This window comes from Rosa chinensis, chromosome 5 (assembly GCF_002994745.2).
Source record: "Rosa chinensis cultivar Old Blush chromosome 5, RchiOBHm-V2, whole genome shotgun sequence".
Classification (NCBI taxonomy): domain Eukaryota; kingdom Viridiplantae; phylum Streptophyta; class Magnoliopsida; order Rosales; family Rosaceae; genus Rosa; species Rosa chinensis.
The window spans coordinates 86,611,927-86,633,392 of record NC_037092.1 but is presented as its reverse complement, the minus strand read 5'-3'; the positions used below and the strand labels follow the sequence as shown (position 1 = coordinate 86,633,392).

Sequence of the window (21,466 nt, the reverse complement as noted above, 5' to 3'; positions counted from 1 at the left end):
TATCATTGCCGGTGATTACCATATCATCCACATAAATAATTAGAGCTGTTACCTTCCCTTGTTGATGCTTGAGGAATAAGGTATGATCTGAGTTGCTCTGTTTGTAACCAACCTTCCGCATGAACTGTGAAAATCGCCCAAACCAAGCACGAGGCGACTGTTTGAGACCATACAGAGACTTTCTCAATTTGCATACAAAATCACCAGGAGAAGCAACTACATACCCAGGTGGAAGGCTCATGTACACTTCCTCGGCTAACTCTTCGTGAAGAAATGCATTATTGACATCAAACTGTCGGAGTGGCCAGTTTAAACTAGCAGCAAACGAGAGCAGAACCCGAATAGTGTTCATCTTGGCAACAGGAGCAAATGTTTCATCGTAGTCTATACCATACGTCTGAGTAAACCCCTTTGCTACAAGGCGTGCTTTATACCGATTCACTGATCCATCTGGATTATGTTTCACAGTAAACACCCATCGACAACCTACAGCCTTCTTGCCGTGTGGTGGAGACACAAGTTGCCAAGTATTGTTCTTCTGCAATGCCTCCATCTCTTCCTCCATTGCCTTCCTCCACTTTGGATCCCCCAATGCATCCTGCACTCTGTTAGGTACTAATACAGCAGATATTTGATTCACAAATGATTCATATGACTTAGACAACCTCCTAGTGGACATATAATTGGCTACTGGGTATTTTGATTTGGCAGTAAGAGTAGGTTCATAGCTTTTGGCTGATTGACCTCGAGTGGTCCTATTTGGTAACACATATTGCTCAACATTAGACTCACTATTGCTAGTACCAGTGGGTTGACATACCTCAAATGGATGATCTTCAGTACCAGGAAGTTGTGGGTCAGGGGTAGAAGTGATGGCAGGAGGGGCAGTTGTGTCTTCAACTGCAGTTTCAATGCTTGAGACTGGTGTCTGGACGTCTGGAGCCTCTGCTTCTGGAGGTGAGGAGCTGATGCTCTCAACTGGATCCGGCAAAGTGCCTCCTGCCTGTGCGACTTACGATGAAACATTTGCTCCTGTTGTCAAGATGAACACTATTCGGGTTCTGCTCTCGTTTACTGCTAGTTTAAACTGGCCACTCCGACAGTTTGATGTCAAGAATGCATTTCTTCACGGAGAGTTAGCCGAGGAAGTGTACATGAGCCTTCCACCTGGGTATGTAGTTGCTTCTCCTGGATCCGGCAAAGTGCCTCCTGCCTGTGCGACTTCTTCACTTTCTGATTCCTCCCCCTCTCCATGATACAGCTCTTCAAAATATGAAGTCTCCCCCTGAAGAGCTGTAGTTGAGGAGGAAAAATAACTCATGTCCTCAAAGAAAGTAACATCCATAGTGACATAGTACTTTCTGGTGGGTGGATGATAACACTTGTACCCTTTCTGATAACCGCCGTAGCCCACAAACACACACTTCAATGCTCGGGCATCCAATTTAGACCGCTGGTTTTTAGGAATATGGACAAAAACAACACAACCAAAGACACGAGCTGGAAGATTATGAAAGGAAGGTAAGGAAACATGAGATGCAAGAACCTCAAATGGAATTCGTCCCTGAAGGACACTAGATGGAAGACGATTGATAAGATGAGAGGAAGCATGAATGGCATCGCCCCAAAGATACTTAGGCATATGAGCACTAAAGAGAAGGGCACGAGCCATATCAAGTAAATGACGGTTTTTCCTTTCAGACACTCCATTTTGTTCTGGTGTTTGTGGACATGAGGTTTGGTGAACAATCTCATGGGTTTTGAAAAACTCTTGGAAAGCATGATTAACATATTCCCCCCCATTGTCAGAACGAAGAACTTTAATGGTGCTATGGTATTGTGTTTGAACAAGAGTACGAAAAGTTTGAAAAGCTGGAAAGACTTCATCTTTGGTTTTAAGAAGAGCAACCCATGACAATCTCGTACAATCATCAATAAACAACACAAAATATCTCATACCAAACACAGTGGGTTCTCTAGAAGGTCCCCAAACATCAGAATGAATCAACTCAAAAGGAATAATACTTTTATTAGAAACACTAGGAGAATAAGTAGCACGATGACTCTTGGCCAAGACACATGTTTCACAATGTAAAGCAGACTCATCCACACCAATAAACAGGGTAGGCATGGTTTTTCTCATAAGACTAAAAGATGGATGCCCTAAACGGCGATGCCACAACCAAATTTCACTTAGCTTATCAGAATTCGAAGTCAAAGCGGTGCGGGACTGTGCTCCTGGTTTCTCCCCTGCGTATGTCTGATCTAGATGGAACAACCTGCCCCTCAGATACCCCCGACCAATTAACTCCCTGGTGAGAAGATCCTGAAAAATCACATACATAGGATAAAAAGTTATGGAGCATTTAGACTCAGTATTCAACTGGGGAACAGATATCAAGTGATGAGACAAGTCAGGCACATATAACACATTATGAAGTTCTAAAGTGGGAGTAATACGCACTGACCCTGACCCTAACACAGGAAAAGCCTCACCATTGGCATTGGTTACATAGGACACTGGTGGGGAAGACAATTCAGTAAAATATGATTTATCATAAGTCATATGGTCAGAGGCACCAGAATCAATAATCCATGTATCAGAACCAACAAAGTGAGAAACCTTTAAAGCCATACCAATCTTACCACGACCAGCTATAGAGGCTGTAGGAAGAGCCCCTCCTGCCGTATGATGATCTTGTCCAGCCACTCCATAGAAATCTGGTTCTTGAACCAATTGAACAGCAGCTGCTCTCGCCTTAGGACGATAACCTTGCTTTTTAGGTTTAAGATGCGGGTGTAGTTTCCAACAAGTCTCTCTAACATGGCCAATATCATTGCAATAAGAACACTGAGGACGAGGGCGGTGGGCAAAAGCTGGCGGAGGTCCTTGTTGATGAAGTGGGACCGAAGGCTGCTGTTGGAGGAAAGGTGTTGGTGCTTGAATGGCGAGGCTAGAAACTTCAACTTGTGCATGTTTGAGACTGTCCTGCTGAGATTCATCCTTACGAATATAGGTAAAAGCTGTGGTCAAGCTAGGAGGGTCTGGCATTCTAAGCAACTCTCCCTTGGCACTATTATGTGTTGCATCAAGTCCTCTCAAGAATGCATGAACCCGCTCAAGTTCCTTCTCTTTCTGGTACCATGCAATATCCTCCTGATTCTTGATCTTACAAGGACGCTTCTGATCAATTTCAGCCCACACATTCTTCAGCTTGGTAAAAAACACTGACACTGGTTGCCCATGCTGTTGCATTCCTGCAGCTTTGCACATCAGTTCATGAACCTGTATAAAATCAGACTCATTTGTATAGAGATCTCCCAGTGTCTTCCATATTGCCTCAGCGGTTTCACACTCCTCCACCATCTGTAGCACATCCTCAGTCATGGCTCGAAATAGAATTGACATTACAAACCCATCATCGTCTTCCCACTTAGCATAAGCTTCCACATCATCTTCACTAGGAGCCTTGGTTGTGCCAGTCACATGCCCCATCTTGTGTATCCCACGGAGATAAACAGACATAATCTTCTTCCATGTTCGGAAATTGGTACCGGTAAGTTTGGTACCCCCAAAAGATCCACCTTCTGAGCTTTTTACAGAAACTTCAACCTTCTGGACCTCACTGGTCTTAGAATTGGAACTCTGACCATCTTTCGTTTCTTCCATTGAAATAAGCAACAACAATGCAGACAAATCTCAAAGTAGGCAGCGGAAATAAGACAAACAGAAGGCTCCAAAAAATAATAGTAACAGATTTTTTTTTTATTTTTTATTTTTTATTTTTTATTTTTTTGTGGAACCTGTTAGAATTGACTGGGTTGACCGAGTTTGAGATGAGTTGACTCACTGGACTGGGCGAGTTTGAGATGAGTTGACGAGTTGGGGCGAGTTGACGAGTTGACTCACTGAGGAGCAAACCCGGTCTGATAGAGCGATGGAGAACGCTGATAATCTGGACTACGTTGGCTGAAGAACGATGTTGGGTGGACTGCAACTGGACTGGGCTACGACGAACTGGACGGAGAAGAGTGACGGCGGTCCCTGAAGACGAAGCCGATCGAAGATGAGCGCCGGCGATCGTGAACTGAAGATGAAGCCGAGCTGGACGAGGATGAAGCCGATCTGGAAGGGAGACGGAGCCCGCGATCTGAACAGAGGGAGGCGGTCTGAACAGAGGGAGCCGGTGTGGCCGGGTGGACGGAGCGGACCTGGTTTGGATTGATCGGGAAAGAGCACCAGGTCGGTCTCTAAGGAGACGAAGACCAGTATTTGATAGAGACCGGAAAAAGACAAAACAAAACCCAAACAAAGGGGTTTAGTTATGTATAAGTGTCTCGAAAAAAAGAAAACTAACGAGACAAAGTCCTTTCGGATCTTTGCTCTGATACCAAGTCAAATATAAGAAGATTGAGAGAATGAATTGTCTGATATTCTATTCATCTCACTGTGGAGGTATATAAAGAAGATTACAAGAGTACAATAGGTAAGTATTAACTACGAAATAATTACAATATATTCTATTCCTAACGTTACGCTATGACTCACGCTAACATTTTTGCACTTTGGTAAGATATCCTAATGAATTGGATCTCAATTGAAATCTCATGTGAATCAAATTTAAATAAAATGATGGATCTAATATTTTATGATCATGCTTATAAACTAAACAATCCGAATCCAAGAATGCATTAAATTATTGGAATAAACACAGGTTTAATCAAATATAATTTAATTATCGGACTAGCTTAAAAAATGAATCTATCAAGAACATATCGAATATCAACTTAAGTTATTATCTATAAAGCCGGAAATACATTACAGTTAGGCCTCGTTTGGTTTGCGGAAAGTAAGCATCAAGAAAAAAAATTTGTTCATTTCCTGCGTTTAGAATATTTCATTCCATATTCCAAATGAATAATTTCCCCCCATTTTTTCTTACATTTATTACTCACAACACATTAATATTGCGTTAATTATAAACTTTTTAACAACTTTCCGAATAACTTTCCTTATGGTACCAAATATCGGAATGAAAAGTTATTCGAAAATTTCATTTCCCTTTTCATGGGAAAGACGAAAGAATTACTTTTCTTTCTGTGAACAAAATGAGGCCTTAGCATTTTTGAACAAAAGATCTACGACATTTTTTTTTAAAACCCCTTAGCCCGGCCACTCCACCCTTATATATACCAGTAAGAATCAAACTCATGACATTTACAACATTAACATTATAATTTACCAATAGGTTGTTAGTTTTACCCATTTCACACAAATTTCAATAACTATCTCACCTATTTAACATAACTTGGTCCTGAGATTTTACTGGGCCTGAAAACAGGCTAGAACATTAGGAACCTAAATATTAGATGGCAGAGCTAAAGTTAACCGGAGGAACCCGGACAAAGATCCAACAATCCCAGACTGGGATTCCCAGTACTATTAACCAGTGCAAATTGCAACTATCATATATAGTACATTCAAACATATAGTAAATTACTAGTAGATTTACAAACTGAAACAGATTCCATTGAAAGTTCCAACTGTACGTAATATATTTTATACATTCAAAATATACAGGAAATTACCAGTAGATCATCTGGATGATACCAAAGGCCAAACGGATAAACTTCTTCCACTTATTACTTTTACAAATCAAGTTTCTTAAATCATCAGATATGAGTCTGGTCTAATGCCTGGGTAAGTTTATCATGAGCTTCCAAAACCCACAAGCATCAAAAGCAATGTTCAGTGCCATAGAAGACAAAAACAAAAGACTAGCAGTTAATCTTTACAGTAGCTAAAACTTCAACATCAATTAAACATTGTCCATCAGCCAAAAAAAAGGGAAGAAAAATTTACGAAACAGAAATCGGAGGTAAGATGAAATTTCACCGCACAATCGACTTCGGCAAATGCTTGGTTACTAATTAACAGCCTTTAAAACCTCAAGGAGATCACTGACAGTTGAGTATGCCTTGGTAAGTTGTTCGCTATATGCGTAAAGAAGGAAAAACCAGCATCAGACGATGTTTAGACAAAACTTTTCTGAGCATACCACCTAACACACTCGATTATCTCCCAAACCCCACTGGTCAGTGCTATCAGCAGCATTTTGCAAATTTTAGGAGTAATAATGTTGACAGAAGCTTGACATTTCCTTTGCATCTCTTTTTCTTACCATTGCCATGAGGGTTAGATCATGATCCGGCCTGAAATATAGATAAAACTTGCTCACATAACAGAGAACTTAACAAGGAACAGCTACATATAGAAATGAAGATCAAAGATCTCATGTTCGCCTCAGTAAAGAGGATATCAGCACTATGGAAAAGCACTCTCCTTTTTTCCTCTTTAGCGAAGAGGGCCATGAAGGTAATAGTATGGAAATGGAACAGACTAACCTCATATGTTGTGTGGATATAAGATGGATTGCTGAAATCCAGGTATATATAAAAGACATGAAATTTAACTGAGAAAATCAGGAGTATAACATAAACCAACTCAATTTTCAAAAGCTGATGGTGCAAAAGAGAATCCATCTTTATTTACTTAAAAGCATCCACAATAATATTAACTTAAATGCACTTTCACAGTAAAAAGTAAAATAAATTCACCCTCTCTAAGTAAAATCTGTGGCAGAACTAATAAGGAGTTGCTTTTTGCAACATTTGACCTCATTAGCGGTACAAAGAATTGGTGTCAGTTCGGTGAGCGTGGGCGGCACGATCTCAAGGTTAGTTCTGAATGACTCTACCATTGTTCCTTAAAATAAAAAATTCAAGCAACAAAAATATACCAAAATCAAATTTCACAGATCCCAAACCGAAAATAAAAGAGAAAAACAAATAATAGAGTAGCTTATACCAGCGGAACACCAAGCTTTAATTCAAGGATCTGAAAGATAAAAGAGAGGGATTATATGCACTGAAAAAGCATGTGTGCGTGTGAAAGAATATGTATTCTGTTACATAACTGATCTTCTACAGTTCATGTATTAATTACGTACGTACTTTATTTTGGTCCCAAACAGAAAATCAACACCCTAAATGAGTAATATCCAGTTGTTTTTTCTCGTGGGGGCTCCTGTTTCTCCGGAGCGATACCGAAACCCTCTAGGTTTCGCGTAGCAGTGCGGCGGCGCTCCAATCTTGTCTGCAGCAGGGCGCTCCGGCGTTGCAAGTGTTAGTAGGACAAGGTTCACCTCCTTCATGCTTGCGGAGGTGGTTTGGCCGGAAGAGAAAGTTGAAGGTTCAGATCTTGCTTTGGGTTTGTAAACGCACCCGGTTTTGTTTTGGGGCTGCTTCAGGGTCGACGAGGAGGCGGTAGACGACAGGCTCTCGGGGTCTAGAGGAGGAGGGTAGTCGGAAACGCCTGCTAGAGATTCGTTTTCGGGTTGCCGAATAAGGCTTTTGGTTTTGTGTTTGCGGAGCCAGACTATTGCAGCGAGCAGGTTTGGTCGGCGGCGAGATGGTTGCTATGGTCCCCTGCCAGGGGAGGCCACCGGATTGACGAGGCAGTGGCGGACGGCTTCTTGGAGGCTCTAGATTCGGTCGGCGGGTTGGGAATGTAGGGTTTGGGCAGTGGGTCTTTTGGGCCTCTGTCTTCATGGGCTATAGCGATGCAGTCTAGCGAATTTGACAGGACCCGACCCAGATTTCACCCTGAAATCCGAGGTGGCCCTGCAGGGCCCACCTTAGAAGAAATTTTTCCAAAAATTTGGCAGAACTTCCCCTAAAATGGACTACCCAAAACCTGTAGAAAGGAAATTTACACTTCTAAGTCATTCATCTTTATTCTCTTGGAGCCACCCTGCTCCTCAAATCACAACATCGTCCAATTCACATAACACAAAACACAACTTGAATAACATTAATCCCACAGGTAATCAGAGCAATTCTAATAGAAAGGTAAATAAGGGAAAACCTAATTCAAAGGCAAACGCGGAAGCCGTGCAGTTGACTATGCCTCAACTCCATGTACGCCCAACCTCAACTAATTTTGCTTGCAAACTGGGCATTTGAAACCCGAATGGCCCAGAGGAAAGTAGACGAAAAACGTTAGCATGAGTGGACAAAAATAAACAATTTTAAAGGAAAAGAAATTCATACTTTCCCACATATATTTCATTAAAAACCGATGCATGCAACAATTAGAAAACACAATTAGCTTTAAATCCGAGGATTTCAAACGATAAACCGACTAGCCTCGCTAGTCACAACATTCGAAAAGATATATCGTAAAACTGAAATCTCATTTCTCAAGAAATAAGACCAGCCCCGCTGGTTAAACGGAAAATCGGACTAGCCCTGCTAGTCAAGAATATAATGAGTAGGGGAAGATGATAGCCATACGAGTGAGCCTCCCAGGCTCGGGTGATAGCCTCCCAGGCTAAAGTACTCCCATTACTCCCGTAATATACCCTTACACCACTATGTGTAGCGATAGGATACTGGGCTTGAGAATTACTGTCACATAGACAGTAACCAGCGCCACAAAGGCGGAGGGCTTCAGTGATCCCATCACCTCGCCACAAAGGCGGAAGATCAATGCTAGCAATGATAAGTCACCCAAAGTATGGCAAAAGAAAATCCGAAAACCACAGTAAAATCATAAATACATAAGGCTTCCCCATCTCTCGTAAAAGAATTTCCAATGACGTGTCCCACACGCCAAGATAATCTCAAATTCAAATAAATAGGAAGAAAATAATAATAAGCATGTTTTCCGTAAACTGAAACAAAACCAATTTCAAAATCATCATCAAGGCATTCCCAATGCCAAAACCGAAGTCGATAAATAAATAAGGAATATAACTCCATCGAAATCCCATTTCGAAAATCCTTTAAAAGTCTCAAATCAAAATAGATTATAATTAAGGGTATAATTCCGGAAATCACCTCGGAAATAAATAATTCGTCAAATAAGATTATAAATCATAATCAACTTCGGAAACAAATCATTATCGAAAGCACTTATATGAGATAAAGCGAAATCAATCTCTGAGATTAAAATCACACGCTCGAAATGTAAATTGATAAATAAATAGAGCATATTCAAAGAAATAAATGCATGCATCATTTACTTAAAAACAAAAGTCCACTCACAGTACTATTCCGACGATCACGTATACGAGTTCCTTCATCGAGCCAGAGCTCGGTACGTCGCCCTGTACATGATTATATTCCGTAAGCGATAATTCGACAATTTAATATGAATCCCATAATCAAACCCTCACCAATCAACTCTCCACTTGTTCTCGGATTCAACCCAAATTTTACCTCTAATACTAATTCATTATCTTAAAGGTTCCAAGTCAGAACCGAGAGATATCCGATGGTCGGATTCTCGTAATTCGATAATTGAAACCCTAAACTTCAAAATTCATAATTAATTCCAAGTTTCTCCAAAAATTACCAAATTTCACATACAAGCTCTACACAATTTATAGGATTTAATGGGCTAAAAAACGGAATTAAAACACTGCCCTACACGCCTCCACGCGCCACCAACAGTGGCATCGCGTGGGCCCCACGCGCCACCTGCAACCACCTCCGATGGCCACAAAAATTTGGCAGCACCATCTACTCAACAAACCCAACCTCTTTCTCAACTACAACAAGTTCCAATTTTACCTTGAAGGGCTCCAAATTGGCCGGTGAAATTTTTCCAGAAAACTCCAAGAACCCTAGAAATTGCAAATCGTTAATTCGACTTCTACATTGCAAATTGAAATGAAAGTCCTTAGGGGAAATGATCTATGTCGAAAACCGAACCTTCGGCGCCGGTTTGGTGGCCGGAGACGGCCGGAATTGCCGGAAATCGAATGAAATCCCGATATGCTACAGTAACCTTCACAGCTCCTAATCGAGCTCTTCCGGCCAAATTGCTGCAAAACACCACCACAGACGTGACCAAGGTGAGGAGGCGAGCCAGCTGATGTCTAGATTCCATCGTGGGGTGGCCGGAGGAGGAAGAACCGGGCCGAAGAGGAAGAAAAGGTCGGGGGAGAAGAGAGAGAAAAACTGGGTAAGTTTCCAAAAATGGCAACTTACCACAGTAACTCGGCTATTTATAGAAACTTACTACATGAACAGTAACTTTCGTCTTTCGCTTATAACTTTCTCATACGAACTCCGATTTTTACGTACCACATATCCACGCGCTCGGTTTAACGTCCCCTACAACTTTTATGAAGAACATTTTCTCAAATTTTGACCCGAATAAAAAGTCAACTTTTAGGGTCACTAAAAGCACTAAAATGACAGTAAAAGTGGAAGTAAAGGCCGTTTACCGTCCAAATGACTAGTAAACCGGTAACTTCAGGTTTGGAACGTTATAGGGCCTCTTAGTCCAATTCCCCTATTTTCTCACCTTCGTTTGGATTTGGGCCTTCTTGGGGTGGTTGGTCATGCTCTTTGTCCTGCATCTGTTCCTTGAATGTTGTTGTGGGTGTGTTGAATGTTGCAATGTACACCAAAAGGGTCTTAGGCGTCAAGATGTTCAGGACATTGGTTCCATTTTAGGGCAGTGTAGGATTAGGGAGTTTTTTTAAAAATTCTGCATTTTCTTTTTCAGCAGTTCCTTTAGGATTTTAGTTTTGAAGTATGGATTTCTTTTGGATTTAGTACTCTTCGTGAGCTTGCATTGTAATATGAGGGGTGCTTGTACCCTTCATGCTTGACCGAGTGAGGTCGTCATGATTTCGATCAATGAATTAGTCTTCCGTTGCCCTCAAAAAAAAAAAAAAAACACCCTAAATGAGTATAGACTTTAAGCTTTAGAGCATCTCCAATAGAGTAGCTAAAATGAGATTTAATTATATATAACTAATTTTGCATAATTAATAGTGTAAACTAGCTATTGGAGGGTCCTTCTATATATGGTTCCATTGTTTTAGTTGTCTGAGATTTTTCGCTCCCCGCATGCAGGGCATTTCTTCGGGAGTATCCAACACTGCCGGCAGCCTGCGAGTGCAAGCAAATTTTTCATCACAGAACACCATTGCTGAAGAGGGCTGTTCAATTCACTTGATTAGACAAGTCATTTCTCATTTCACTTCTTGCCTCATTTAGTCCTAGGTATTTTAATTTCAAACTTTCAACAAGAGGCCGGGAAACAGAGTCGGCAAACTAGGAATAGTTACCTAATCAAATTAGGAATAGGAATTTAGAATGTTTGTCCCACAATATTGAAATGTGATTATAAGAGATGCTTCCCAGTTGAAAAGAAACTTGAAAACAGATTGAGTACAAGTATGAAATTTTCCGTCAAACTTGCTCTCTTTACCCTTCATTAAAAACCTGCGAGCATCAAGTGTAATGTTTGATGCCTCAGAAGACAAACAAAAGTCTAGCAATTAATAGCCAAAACATCAACAATCACACAAAGTGTCCAGGGGGAAAATGGTAATGTAAAACAGAAGACAGCTTTACAAGCAAAGAAAAGGTCAAAGATATTATGAAGTTTCACCTACAGATTAAACTCCATATATAGATTCTGCCGTATTAAAAGCCTTTCAAATCTCAAGGAGAACACTACTGCCTTGGTAAGTTGTAGAACAGAAGAAATGTGTTCCTAGCACACCACCTAACAAAATCAATTATGCAAACAGCCCTTTGCATTTGGAGTTTGCAAAACACATTTTCTGCGTGCGGCAGTGATGTTCAATGTTCTGTTGCCTGTTATTTGTATTTTACATCACTTTCCTGACTCGGTTCATATCCTTGTTCAGTGGTAATGGAATCTAGTGCCAACAGTTTAAGAGCAAACAAATGAATGGAGTTTGTAGGTATCTACGTAGGAAATTCTAAGTCTCCCTAATGTTTCATGACCAAGTCGTATTCATGCGAAAATAAAAGTACGAAATAAATTGTGGATGTCTACCTGATAGATTTGTTTTAAATTTTGGCACATTTTCACTTATGCATTCATAAAATGTGGTCTTGGTTGGTAGCAGAACATTTTAGGGTTTAGGGACTCAAATGAGACTGGAATTTAAGATTTGTCCACTCAAACTTTGCCTTTTACTACTGCTGTCAAGGCCAAGAGCAGTGCTTTTTGTTTTTCTTTTAACTATATCAAGGAGTTCAGACCAAAAAAAATATATCAAGGAGTAAATTAACATCTTACCCTTCATTTTGTGGTAGAGCTACAATAGTGATTCCCTCGGCAACTCCCTCAAATTGATATTTTTCAAAAACAATCTTCGAGCTTTCAACCCTTATCAAACAGATTGAGCGCAGACATGAATTTTCTCTAATATTGGGTTTTTAACGTTTGCGATTTATTTATGTCTACTACGTACCTATGAGAGCTCTTCTCTTCTCTCTCTACTGGTGGCGGCAAACCCTAGTTCTAGGGTTTTGCACGTCGAGATCTTTGGCCTCCGATGATTCGCCTCGTGAAGCCTGTTTGTCATCCTCCTTGAGGTTGTATGTATCCTATGTTCAACCGTTGGGTTGTGGCACCCGGTTCTTGATGGACTGCCGTTCTAAATTATACGGCGGTGCTCGTGGGAGTCTGCTAAGGAGATCATTTGCTCGAGGGATTCTCGCTGGAGGAGGTGCTTCTCCAAAGTGGGTTTGTGGGAGAAAATCTAATTTTGGGATCCTGGATCTAGTTCGTCTCTTTTGCAGGGATGTAGAAGTGGGTGCGATAGGGACCGGGTAGGCTTGATGGTGGCAGTCAGTAACGGTGGAGGTCGGGATGACATCCAATCGCAAGAGCTAAAGGAATTTGGTTGGTATAGGGGTCCGATCCGGGTTGCAAGGTTGATTTGGGATAGTGGTCTTCGGAGCGTCGTTTTCTTCCGGTGCGCCTATATTTCCTCTAGTGGCGGCCATTCCTTGCCCTCGTGCTCTGGTGTACTGGCGGCAATGGTCGGGTGGTGCCGGCGAAGGGCTAGGGATACCGATTGGAGTGGTCTGGGTGCCCATAGTATTTCTCTGTGGGCCTAGGTCTGTATGTTGGGCCTTTCAGGGTGTGTGTGGGCTTTCCCTAGGCCTACGCACTCTTGGGCTCGTGTTTGGGACCCAGGTGGTTACTGTTGCTTAATCCGGGCTCTAGTTCAATTTTGGGTTCGAGATTCGGTCTCATGGTTCTTGTTCTTGAGAGTTCGATTGCTAACATCCAAGTTTTTGACACCCTTGGTCGCCTTCGTCCTCTCGGGAGCCTCACCTCACTCTCTTGAGGTGTATGTCCCAAGTTACGGTTATGATCCTGGTTACGGTTACTACTACAGTTTCGCTATTGAATTGATATATGCAGTGCAGTTTTTGGTTTTTCAGCTTCTAATCATGTCCGAAAGGCATTTAGTCATACCCTGGTTACTTTTCAAAATTAGATGCGCTTGTGCATCCTGTTATGTTTTATTGCTTTCTTCCGATGCGTTTGCATCACTCCATGTACTCCTCAGTTTCACTTAATAAAGCTTGTCATCTTCCCCTTAAAAAAAAAAAAAAAAACGTTTGCTATTTATTTCTATTGTTGTTTGTGTCGAGGTTTCTCAAAAGTAACAATACTTCTACTATTGGTGGAGGATGGTTCTGTCAATGGATTGTGTTGGGTCAAGGTATTTGTTGTGTCACAATATAAACCCAAATCCAATTCATTTAATAATTATGTCAAAAATTTAAACCCAAACCCAACCTATTTATTAAACGTGTTACCTGTTTCCAACCCGCTTAACGCATTTAATAAATAGGTCGTGTCTTGTTAGACAAAATAACTCATTTAAGCGTTAACAATGAGATCCATTTAACTAAAAAAATGCATAAAGTGATTAAATTTACTAAAAACTCTACAAGATGAAGAATATAAATAATTATATAATTCATAAATAATTAAATCCAATAATTAAAAAGCGAAATATTTCAAATTGTCTAATCCTATGACCAAATACTCCGAACGTCCAAAATTTCAAGAATAAACATAGCACAATCGGGTTATACGGGTTCACTTCGTGTTGGCGGGTTGACTCGTGACTGACCCATTTATTAAATGGGTCATGGCGGGTTGACCCACCACTGACCCGCTGTATTTCATGCTAGTTTTGAGTCATGTTATGGGGTCATGTCGGAATTGACAGCCCTAGTGGATGATATATTTACTCTTAGTTTGTTACTTAACACTTTTGTGAGTACCTAAAAACATAAAACACTAATTTAGAAGCGTGTAGTGATAATATTTTCTCGACTATATCTGTATATCATAAAATGGTGACATATCGTTAAGTTGAGACGAGAACACGAGATCTCGATTCATATATTGATTCTGTCTCAACCCTCCTAACTTAAAAACACAATAATTTTTTGAATCTTTTCCGAAATTGTTCAGTTTTGCAAGGATTTGTAAGAGTTATTTTATGTTATTAAAAAAAATCATAAACATATGATGTGCCAATAGTCATAATATGTAATTTTTGGGATTTAGAAATATGAACCAATAGTCAATTGTGATCCTCCAATCATATGATGAGAATCATTCTTTTCCAACCAAAAAACTAAGCTAGCTAGCTAAGCTAGTGATAGAAGGGGCGGCAGTTGAAACAGTTTGAAAACACAAGTACGAAGGAACACGCTTTGATAGTTTGAAACAGTCTCACTACTTCTGTAAATCTTTCTTCATTTGTCAGGTTTCTTTTGTCACCCCTTCCTCACTGATTCATTGCTTCCTTGCCTATTGTAGTCATTCTCCATCGTTTTCTCACTATTTTGGTTTTGTTTTTTTTCCCATGTCTTCAACTCCCTATATTAGACAAAGCCCTGCTCTTTCTTCTTCCTTCCTTAGATTCCTCCCCACCAGACTCTTTGTTTTTGATCAAACCCAAATCTTTTTATTCTTTGGTTTCTTGTTTTGACTGCCGACCCTGTTTGATTGCCCTCAATGTGTTTAATCAAATGCCTCTGACGTTTTGGCAACTGGGTTTTGCGTGAAGTTTCCAGAAGAGGCCACAGTTTGTTATAAAGAGGTTCAAGGTGAGAAAAATGGTGTCTTTGTGGGTCTCTGTGTTATTGGTGATTGGAGTTACTTTGTTTTCGTGGTTTAAGATATCTTGTTTTCGGCTTTAGCCCAATTTGGTACGAAACTCTGGTGTTTACAAAGTGGATTTTAGCATTGACTTGACATAGCTGTTAAATTTTGTCTCATATCTCTCTGGTTCTTTTCTTGTTGTGCATCTGTTTCTAATGGATTTTGATCACACTGGCCGATTAGCCTCATATTAATTAACTGTTGTATGTTCACCATTCTCTTAGAAGTTAACTTTTGCATGATTATACAATCCGATCATATGCAACATGTGTTTCAACATTGCAAAAATAGAACATCTTGCTCTAGTATATGAACTCTTGAGCTCCATTTCCCTTGCAAACCACTTCTGCAAGGACAAGTCTGACCCAAGTGTTTGATCGAATCCTCCAACCCAATTTTCTACTGATATAATAAGCTGATTTATCTTGTTTTCGAGGTTCATTGGTTATATGAATATATTGCAGTGTTCTTCATTTTCTTGTAGTTTACTGCATGCTTTTGTAACTAAAGGATGAGGTTTAGTTTAAAGTATTTGATCTTTGTTCTTTTATTCTGCTTTCAAGGTTTCTTGTTACTGTAAAAAGGGCGTTGATATCACCACATATGGCATCGTCTCTGGAGGACCTCCTTGCAGAAGATGGTTTCAAAGGAAAAAAATTGTGGGCAAGGTCGAGGACTTGCTTGCGGACTGAAACTATGCCTCATCACCTTAGTCCAGACCAACCAAAGAGACATTCAGTGTCAGGAGATATAATTAGGACAGGGAGGAGAAGGTCTGATGTAAATCTTAATGGTACAAAAGGTGATGTGCCGACAGGTGATGACATTAGAGGTGATCTCCTTAGAAGAGATGAAGTAGGTGGAGGATCAAAGAAAGAAGTTAGGAAGAGTAGACTTGGAGGACTAGGTTCTACTAGCGGGTGGGAAGCTAGGAGTTTAAATAGCAATTTAGCAGAGAGAGGTAATGCTAGCGTGTGGGAAGCTAGAAGTTTAAAGAGTAATTTATCGGATAGAGGTCATGCCAGTGTGTGGAAGGCTAGAAGTGTGAAGAGTAATTCATCAGACAGAGGTCATACCAGTGTGTGGGAAGCTGGAAGTTCAAAGAGCAATTTATCAGAGGATCAGCCGGAAACTGAGATAGTCGAGGTTGAAGATGAAGAATACAAGGACATATATTCAAATGAGTTGTATAGGTCAGAGGGAAGGAACGGTAAATATTCTACTGGAAGTATGGAAAAGGAAGGATTTGATGAGAGGTTAAGGAAGTTGAATGAGGAGGATAGGAGGCACAGCAACAGTTCAACTAACCATGTGTCTGGACGTGTGAGTTTTAGTGAAGTTAACAGGAAAAGCAGGAAACAGCGTGCGAGCTCTCATGAAAGATTAAAGAGAGGTTCATCAATCAGCAAAACTTCTGAATATAGCCGCAGCCAAAAGCGTGATAAAGTTTTACATCCTGCTTCTAAACCTGCTCTTGATGAAATTGCTATCAAGGCCATGGTTTCCATATTAAGTGGATATATTAAGCGTTTTATCAAAGAGGAGGAGTTCCGGATTGCACTTAGAAATAACTGCATGAGTTCTCTAAACTTCAATGATCAGGAAGAAGAGCATGCTGAGAGCAAAGTCATAATAAACCTGGAAGAAGCAATGGAAACAATAGCAATGGCTGCTGAGGAGTCTGCAAATGAAAAAGATCTAAGAAGAGCCTCTTTGCAGCTTAGTGTTATCACAGGGTTGACCTCCGATGATTTGAAGGACGGATTTACATCGGGGGTTTCTAATTGTAGGTTGTCAGCTTGTGCTCATCTCTACCTCAGTGTGGTGTATAAGATACTGAAGAAAGACAGGGTATCGGCAAAGCATCTTCTGCAAGTGTTCTGTGATTCACCATTTACTGCAAGAACGATATTGTTGCCTGAATTGTGGGACTATCTATTTCTTCCACATCTTTCACATTTAAAGGTGTGGTATGATCAGGAGGCTGATTCTCTGGCAGATGCACACAATGGGCCAAGGAAACTGAAGCTTTTAGGAAAGGTGTACAATGATATTTTAGACTCTGGGACTTACCAATTTGCAGTTTACTACAAGGATTGGCTTACAGAAGGAATTGAATCTCCTAGCATTCCTTCCATCCATATCCCTTCATTATCTCTTCGGCAAGTTCAGCCGGGAGGTTCTCATGGTCATTCTTCAGAGATAGCTAGTCCAGGTGGTCCGCAATCAATGGTCAGCAAAAAACTGTATGATGCAGTGTTTGGCCGCGCAAGTAAAACCGAATTGTATGAAGTTGAAGATGATGGAGAGATTGAAAGCTTTGAAGATTGTATGAGAACTCCTGATGGTTCAGTTGTTGTTGAACAAAAAAGACCGTACTCTGGTGAAGCAGCTCAATATGGGTATCGAGACATTGAGGAAGATTCCACTCAGACTGTACTAGAAGATGAATTCCTTGTTGTAAGTAAATTTTTTTTTTCCTGAATTTAATGCACCCAACAAGTTGCATATTCTATGTTAGCATTGCTACCTGTTAATTTTCTCTTGAACATATAAAGCTTTATGAAAGCTTAGCTATCTAGCATTGATCCCACATATACCAGGAAGATATATTTTACTGAAATCCAACCTTGAATCTTGGTAACTTTTGACAACTACTTATATTAGTTTGTTAGTTCTGTGGCACATAAATATAAATAATAGTCTGCTAATTGATTATCTTGAGAGTATCTTGATCGTATTGGGTCAAACATATTGGATCTCATGCTCTGTAGCATTTCTGTAGGAAAATGGACTCTCAATGGCACCTGAGCAACAATGGAGTTGTTTTGGAGACATCGATCCACCAGAAAGTGACCTCAATGACCAATTTGGTGAAATTTCTAGAGAAAATACAGAAACCAGCAAGATGCTACATCAACCAGCTCCCAAAGAAAAGGAGCTTACTCCAAAAGGGATTACAAAATCAATCTCCACTGTTTCGAATTCTAGTCAAGCATCAATTACCAGTTCTATCATAAATGTACTGAATTCTCTCTAGATTCTTTAACTTTGAAGAATGCCATTTTCTAGTGTATGGTATTTAACATTGTCTCTCTCTAATTGCAGCCAGTCAAAGCAAGTTCTTCTTCTGAAGGTGAGCCAAAAGGAACATCTAAGATAATATCATTTTGTAAATGCACTTATTGATTGCTCATATTTTACATTCACTTGGCACAGAGTTGCATGGAAGTTATGTTGAAGAAGGAATTGATTTATCAAGTATTCCCCAGGACTTCCTCTGCCCTCTAAGTGGGGAGTTGTTTGAAGATCCAGTGACTCTAGAGACTGGCCAAACCTTTGAGCGGTCAGCCATCAGGGCATGGTTTGATGAGGGAAACAGAACATGTCCTGTGACAGGAAAAGCTTTGGAATCTCTAGCAGTACCTCTTACAAATTTAATCTTAAAGCGTGTGATTTGTAGTTGGAAGTCTGAACATTCTAGGCAACTCTTAGCTTATGCCTCTCATGTAGTGGGGACCTCAGGGAGAGTTGGATCCAAACACTATGATGAAACAATTATTTTTGTGCTAGAGCAGCTTCTCACTTGTTTCAGCAAAAAGGAAAGAACAGCAAATGCCAGACATCTTATCTCTCTTGGATGCTTGCAGTTTCTTCTTCAACGGTTTGAAGTAGGAAAGGAGGAAGAGAAATCACGTGTAGCAGCACTCTTTGCCTGTTGCATAAAGGCAGATGCAGATTGTAGGAATCTAATTGCAAGCAGCATCAACAAACAGTGCCTTGTGGAGCTGCTTCAGGGAAAAGAGGTTAACATAAGAACAAATGCAGTGTTGTTGATGACAGAACTCATTTGCTTGAAGAGGTGGGATATACTGACTTTTGGGTAACAAATGACGTACTAAGTCATTTTCTCCTTAAATTCCATCATTCATCTTTGAAACATGAAAAACCATGCAGCTTTTGGTTGAGTGGAAACAACACATCTGTTGCCTTTTTTCTTCTTGACTTGAATGTAAAAGATACAAGAAAGTATTCAATAATGAATCTGCAAGGGTTGGATTTGCTTTCAAAACAATTAATTCTCATTGGTTATTTGGTTATTGAAGCAATCACCATTAAACCATGTTATTTTTGTCCTCATTGCAGGAAGAAAGATGTTTCATTATTTCTCACTGGCTTGCAGAATGAAGGGATGGTGAATACAATGGCCATTTTGCATGAGCATATCCAGAGTTCTTTACCCAACCAAAGGCCCCTGGCTGCTGTGCTTTTGTTCTACCTAGATATTTTGGTATACAGAAATTTTCCAAAACTTTTCATCCTTTCTTTCTCCATTTATTCAGATAGTATGCCACTTTATTGCACTCTTTCTTTGCATCAGCAGTGCCACCTACAAACCCTGAACCAGTCAATATGAAAGTACAATTGTCTGAAAATTTTAGTCACTTTTTAGCAATATGAGTTCATTCATGCTTAATGCTGCAGATACCAGTAACTGATTCTAGATCTCAAGTATAAATCCGTTGTTATATCTCTTTTAATTTATTTTCTGGACTAATTCAGTTGAGCAGTGAATAATGTCATATGTAAGATCTATTTTAGTTGTAGAATGGCAGAGATATGATGTTACTTCAAATCAGATCATTTGTTAGATCTGCTTATCAATAATTTTTCTAGCACATACTGGTTGGCAAAAGCATAATCTCGAACTGGCATCAAGTGCTCAACCCATTCATGTTTTCATTACACAAATTCTAATAAAATCATATGGCATTTATTTCTGGTGATTCGAAGATAATGTATTTAACTCTTTTAAGCATTAAAATGTATGTTACTAAGACAACCATATGTTACAGGTATCAATTAAACCTCAAGAGTATAGCATACATAGATCGGAAGCAGTTGATGCCCTTGCCGAATGTCTTGATTGCAGCTTAACTGATGTGAATGTCCGAGAGAATTGCTGCAAAGCGCTTCTTATCTTGGGAATGCATTTTTCCATATCTGGAAAATTGTTGTCAGAAAAGTGGATAACAGAGGAAGCAAATCCTAATGGTAATGGAGAAGTGAATTCGGTTGACAATGAAGACGGTTCACTAGCTAGTGACACATATCCATTGGTACATTTGAAGTCCCATATTCTCTATTTCCTTTGTCAGCTTCATTAGCAATTGATACATGCAGTGAATTTCCTATTTCCATTCATACCATGTTACTAGGGTTACAGGATATAGGCCAATTGTTTATAAGTTTTATTATTAGGGAACTGTTCATTTTTATCATCATTAGGTTTTATCCCTTGTATATTTTCCCCCTTCTTTTATTTGGTTATAAGAATGAGGCTGAAAGTTCAGTTCAGTTCAGTTCAGTTTGTTTTGTTAAGAACTAGTGTCTCTAATAGTCTATTCTAATTTTCTGTACATTTTCCTGATTAGAATTTCTTTGATCATATGGATCACATATATCTTCTCTAAAATTTCGAGCATGCTTTTTTTATTTTTCCTTTTTCCGAAGTGATGAGAACCTTAAATTTCAACTTCTGTGACTTTACTAATTTGATTAGATTCTAATTACCTGTTTGATGCTGCTAAATACAGGATGATGAAGAAAATTTGACTGAATATTGGTTGAGGTACTTGACAATCACACTCCTTGGATACGGAAAAAAATCAATTTTAGAAGTCCTTTCAAAGTGTCTATGGTCAGAACACTCGGATTTGGTCAGGATGTGCCTAATCACTGCAGAATGGTTGAGCCGAGCACTTACTTCACTATCTGATTCCGAGTTTCAGCTCCTAGCCTTCTCATCTCTCATTCCTCCACTGAAGGAAAACCTGAAGAACAGTGAGCACGTTGAGCACAAAATTCTTGCTTCAATGTCTCTGCTCAACTTCAGCAAAATCTCCGGTAGGCCCCTGCGACATTAACTTAATTTCCCCAAAACGGTTACATCAGAAAATAATTAACAAATTTAAGCATCTGTGTTCCTATTAATTTACTGAATGTGCAATGTTTGCTCCGTCTCCTGTAGAGTGCAGGGTGCTTTTAATGGAAAGCACAGAAGATATTTCAATTCCTCTACAGAACCTTGCTGAAGTAACATGGAGTGCAAAAGTGTTATATGCCATCATTTCTGGACACAATCTTTAGACCGGTTAGAAAGATATGCCGGTCTGAATTATTCACTGCCACGTTACAATTTACAGGCATCTACTTGAAGTAATCAGAAGCTTCAGTATCTCCTGGATTTCTGAATAGAAGAAAAATTGAAAATTCTAGAGGAAAGAACCATATCCTTGGAGGCACTCTGTTGCTTAATTTCTTAAGTCTAGTAACCTACAATATGAAATACAATAGCGGTAAATGCTATGCCCTGAATCCTACCATGTTGAACCAGCTACTCTGCAAACTGGGCATTAGAAACCGAAGGGC

General features: G+C 39.9%; 1 protein-coding gene across 3 annotated transcripts; it reads left to right on the top strand.

Annotated features, from left to right (window-relative positions):
• Positions 1–14,569: 14,569 nt before the first annotated feature.
• On the top strand, positions 14,570–21,438 carry LOC112202018 (putative E3 ubiquitin-protein ligase LIN-2). 3 transcript variants are annotated; one of them, XM_024342924.2, is made up of 9 exons: positions 14,570–14,979; positions 15,598–17,494; positions 17,820–18,056; positions 18,143–18,170; positions 18,254–18,896; positions 19,181–19,325; positions 19,891–20,154; positions 20,632–20,941; positions 21,066–21,438. In XM_024342924.2, the coding sequence occupies exons 2-9, from the start codon at positions 15,638–15,640 to the stop codon at positions 21,182–21,184; spliced, it is 3,603 nt and encodes a 1,200-aa protein (XP_024198692.1). In that variant the 5' UTR covers positions 14,570–14,979; positions 15,598–15,637; the 3' UTR covers positions 21,185–21,438. The 3 variants fall into 3 exon arrangements, with proteins under 3 accessions (XP_024198692.1, XP_024198693.1, XP_040361447.1); XM_024342925.2 differs by lacking the exon at positions 14,570–14,979 and adding an exon at positions 15,004–15,081; XM_040505513.1 differs by lacking the exon at positions 14,570–14,979 and having other exon boundaries at positions 15,011–17,494.
• Positions 21,439–21,466: the final 28 nt, after the last annotated feature.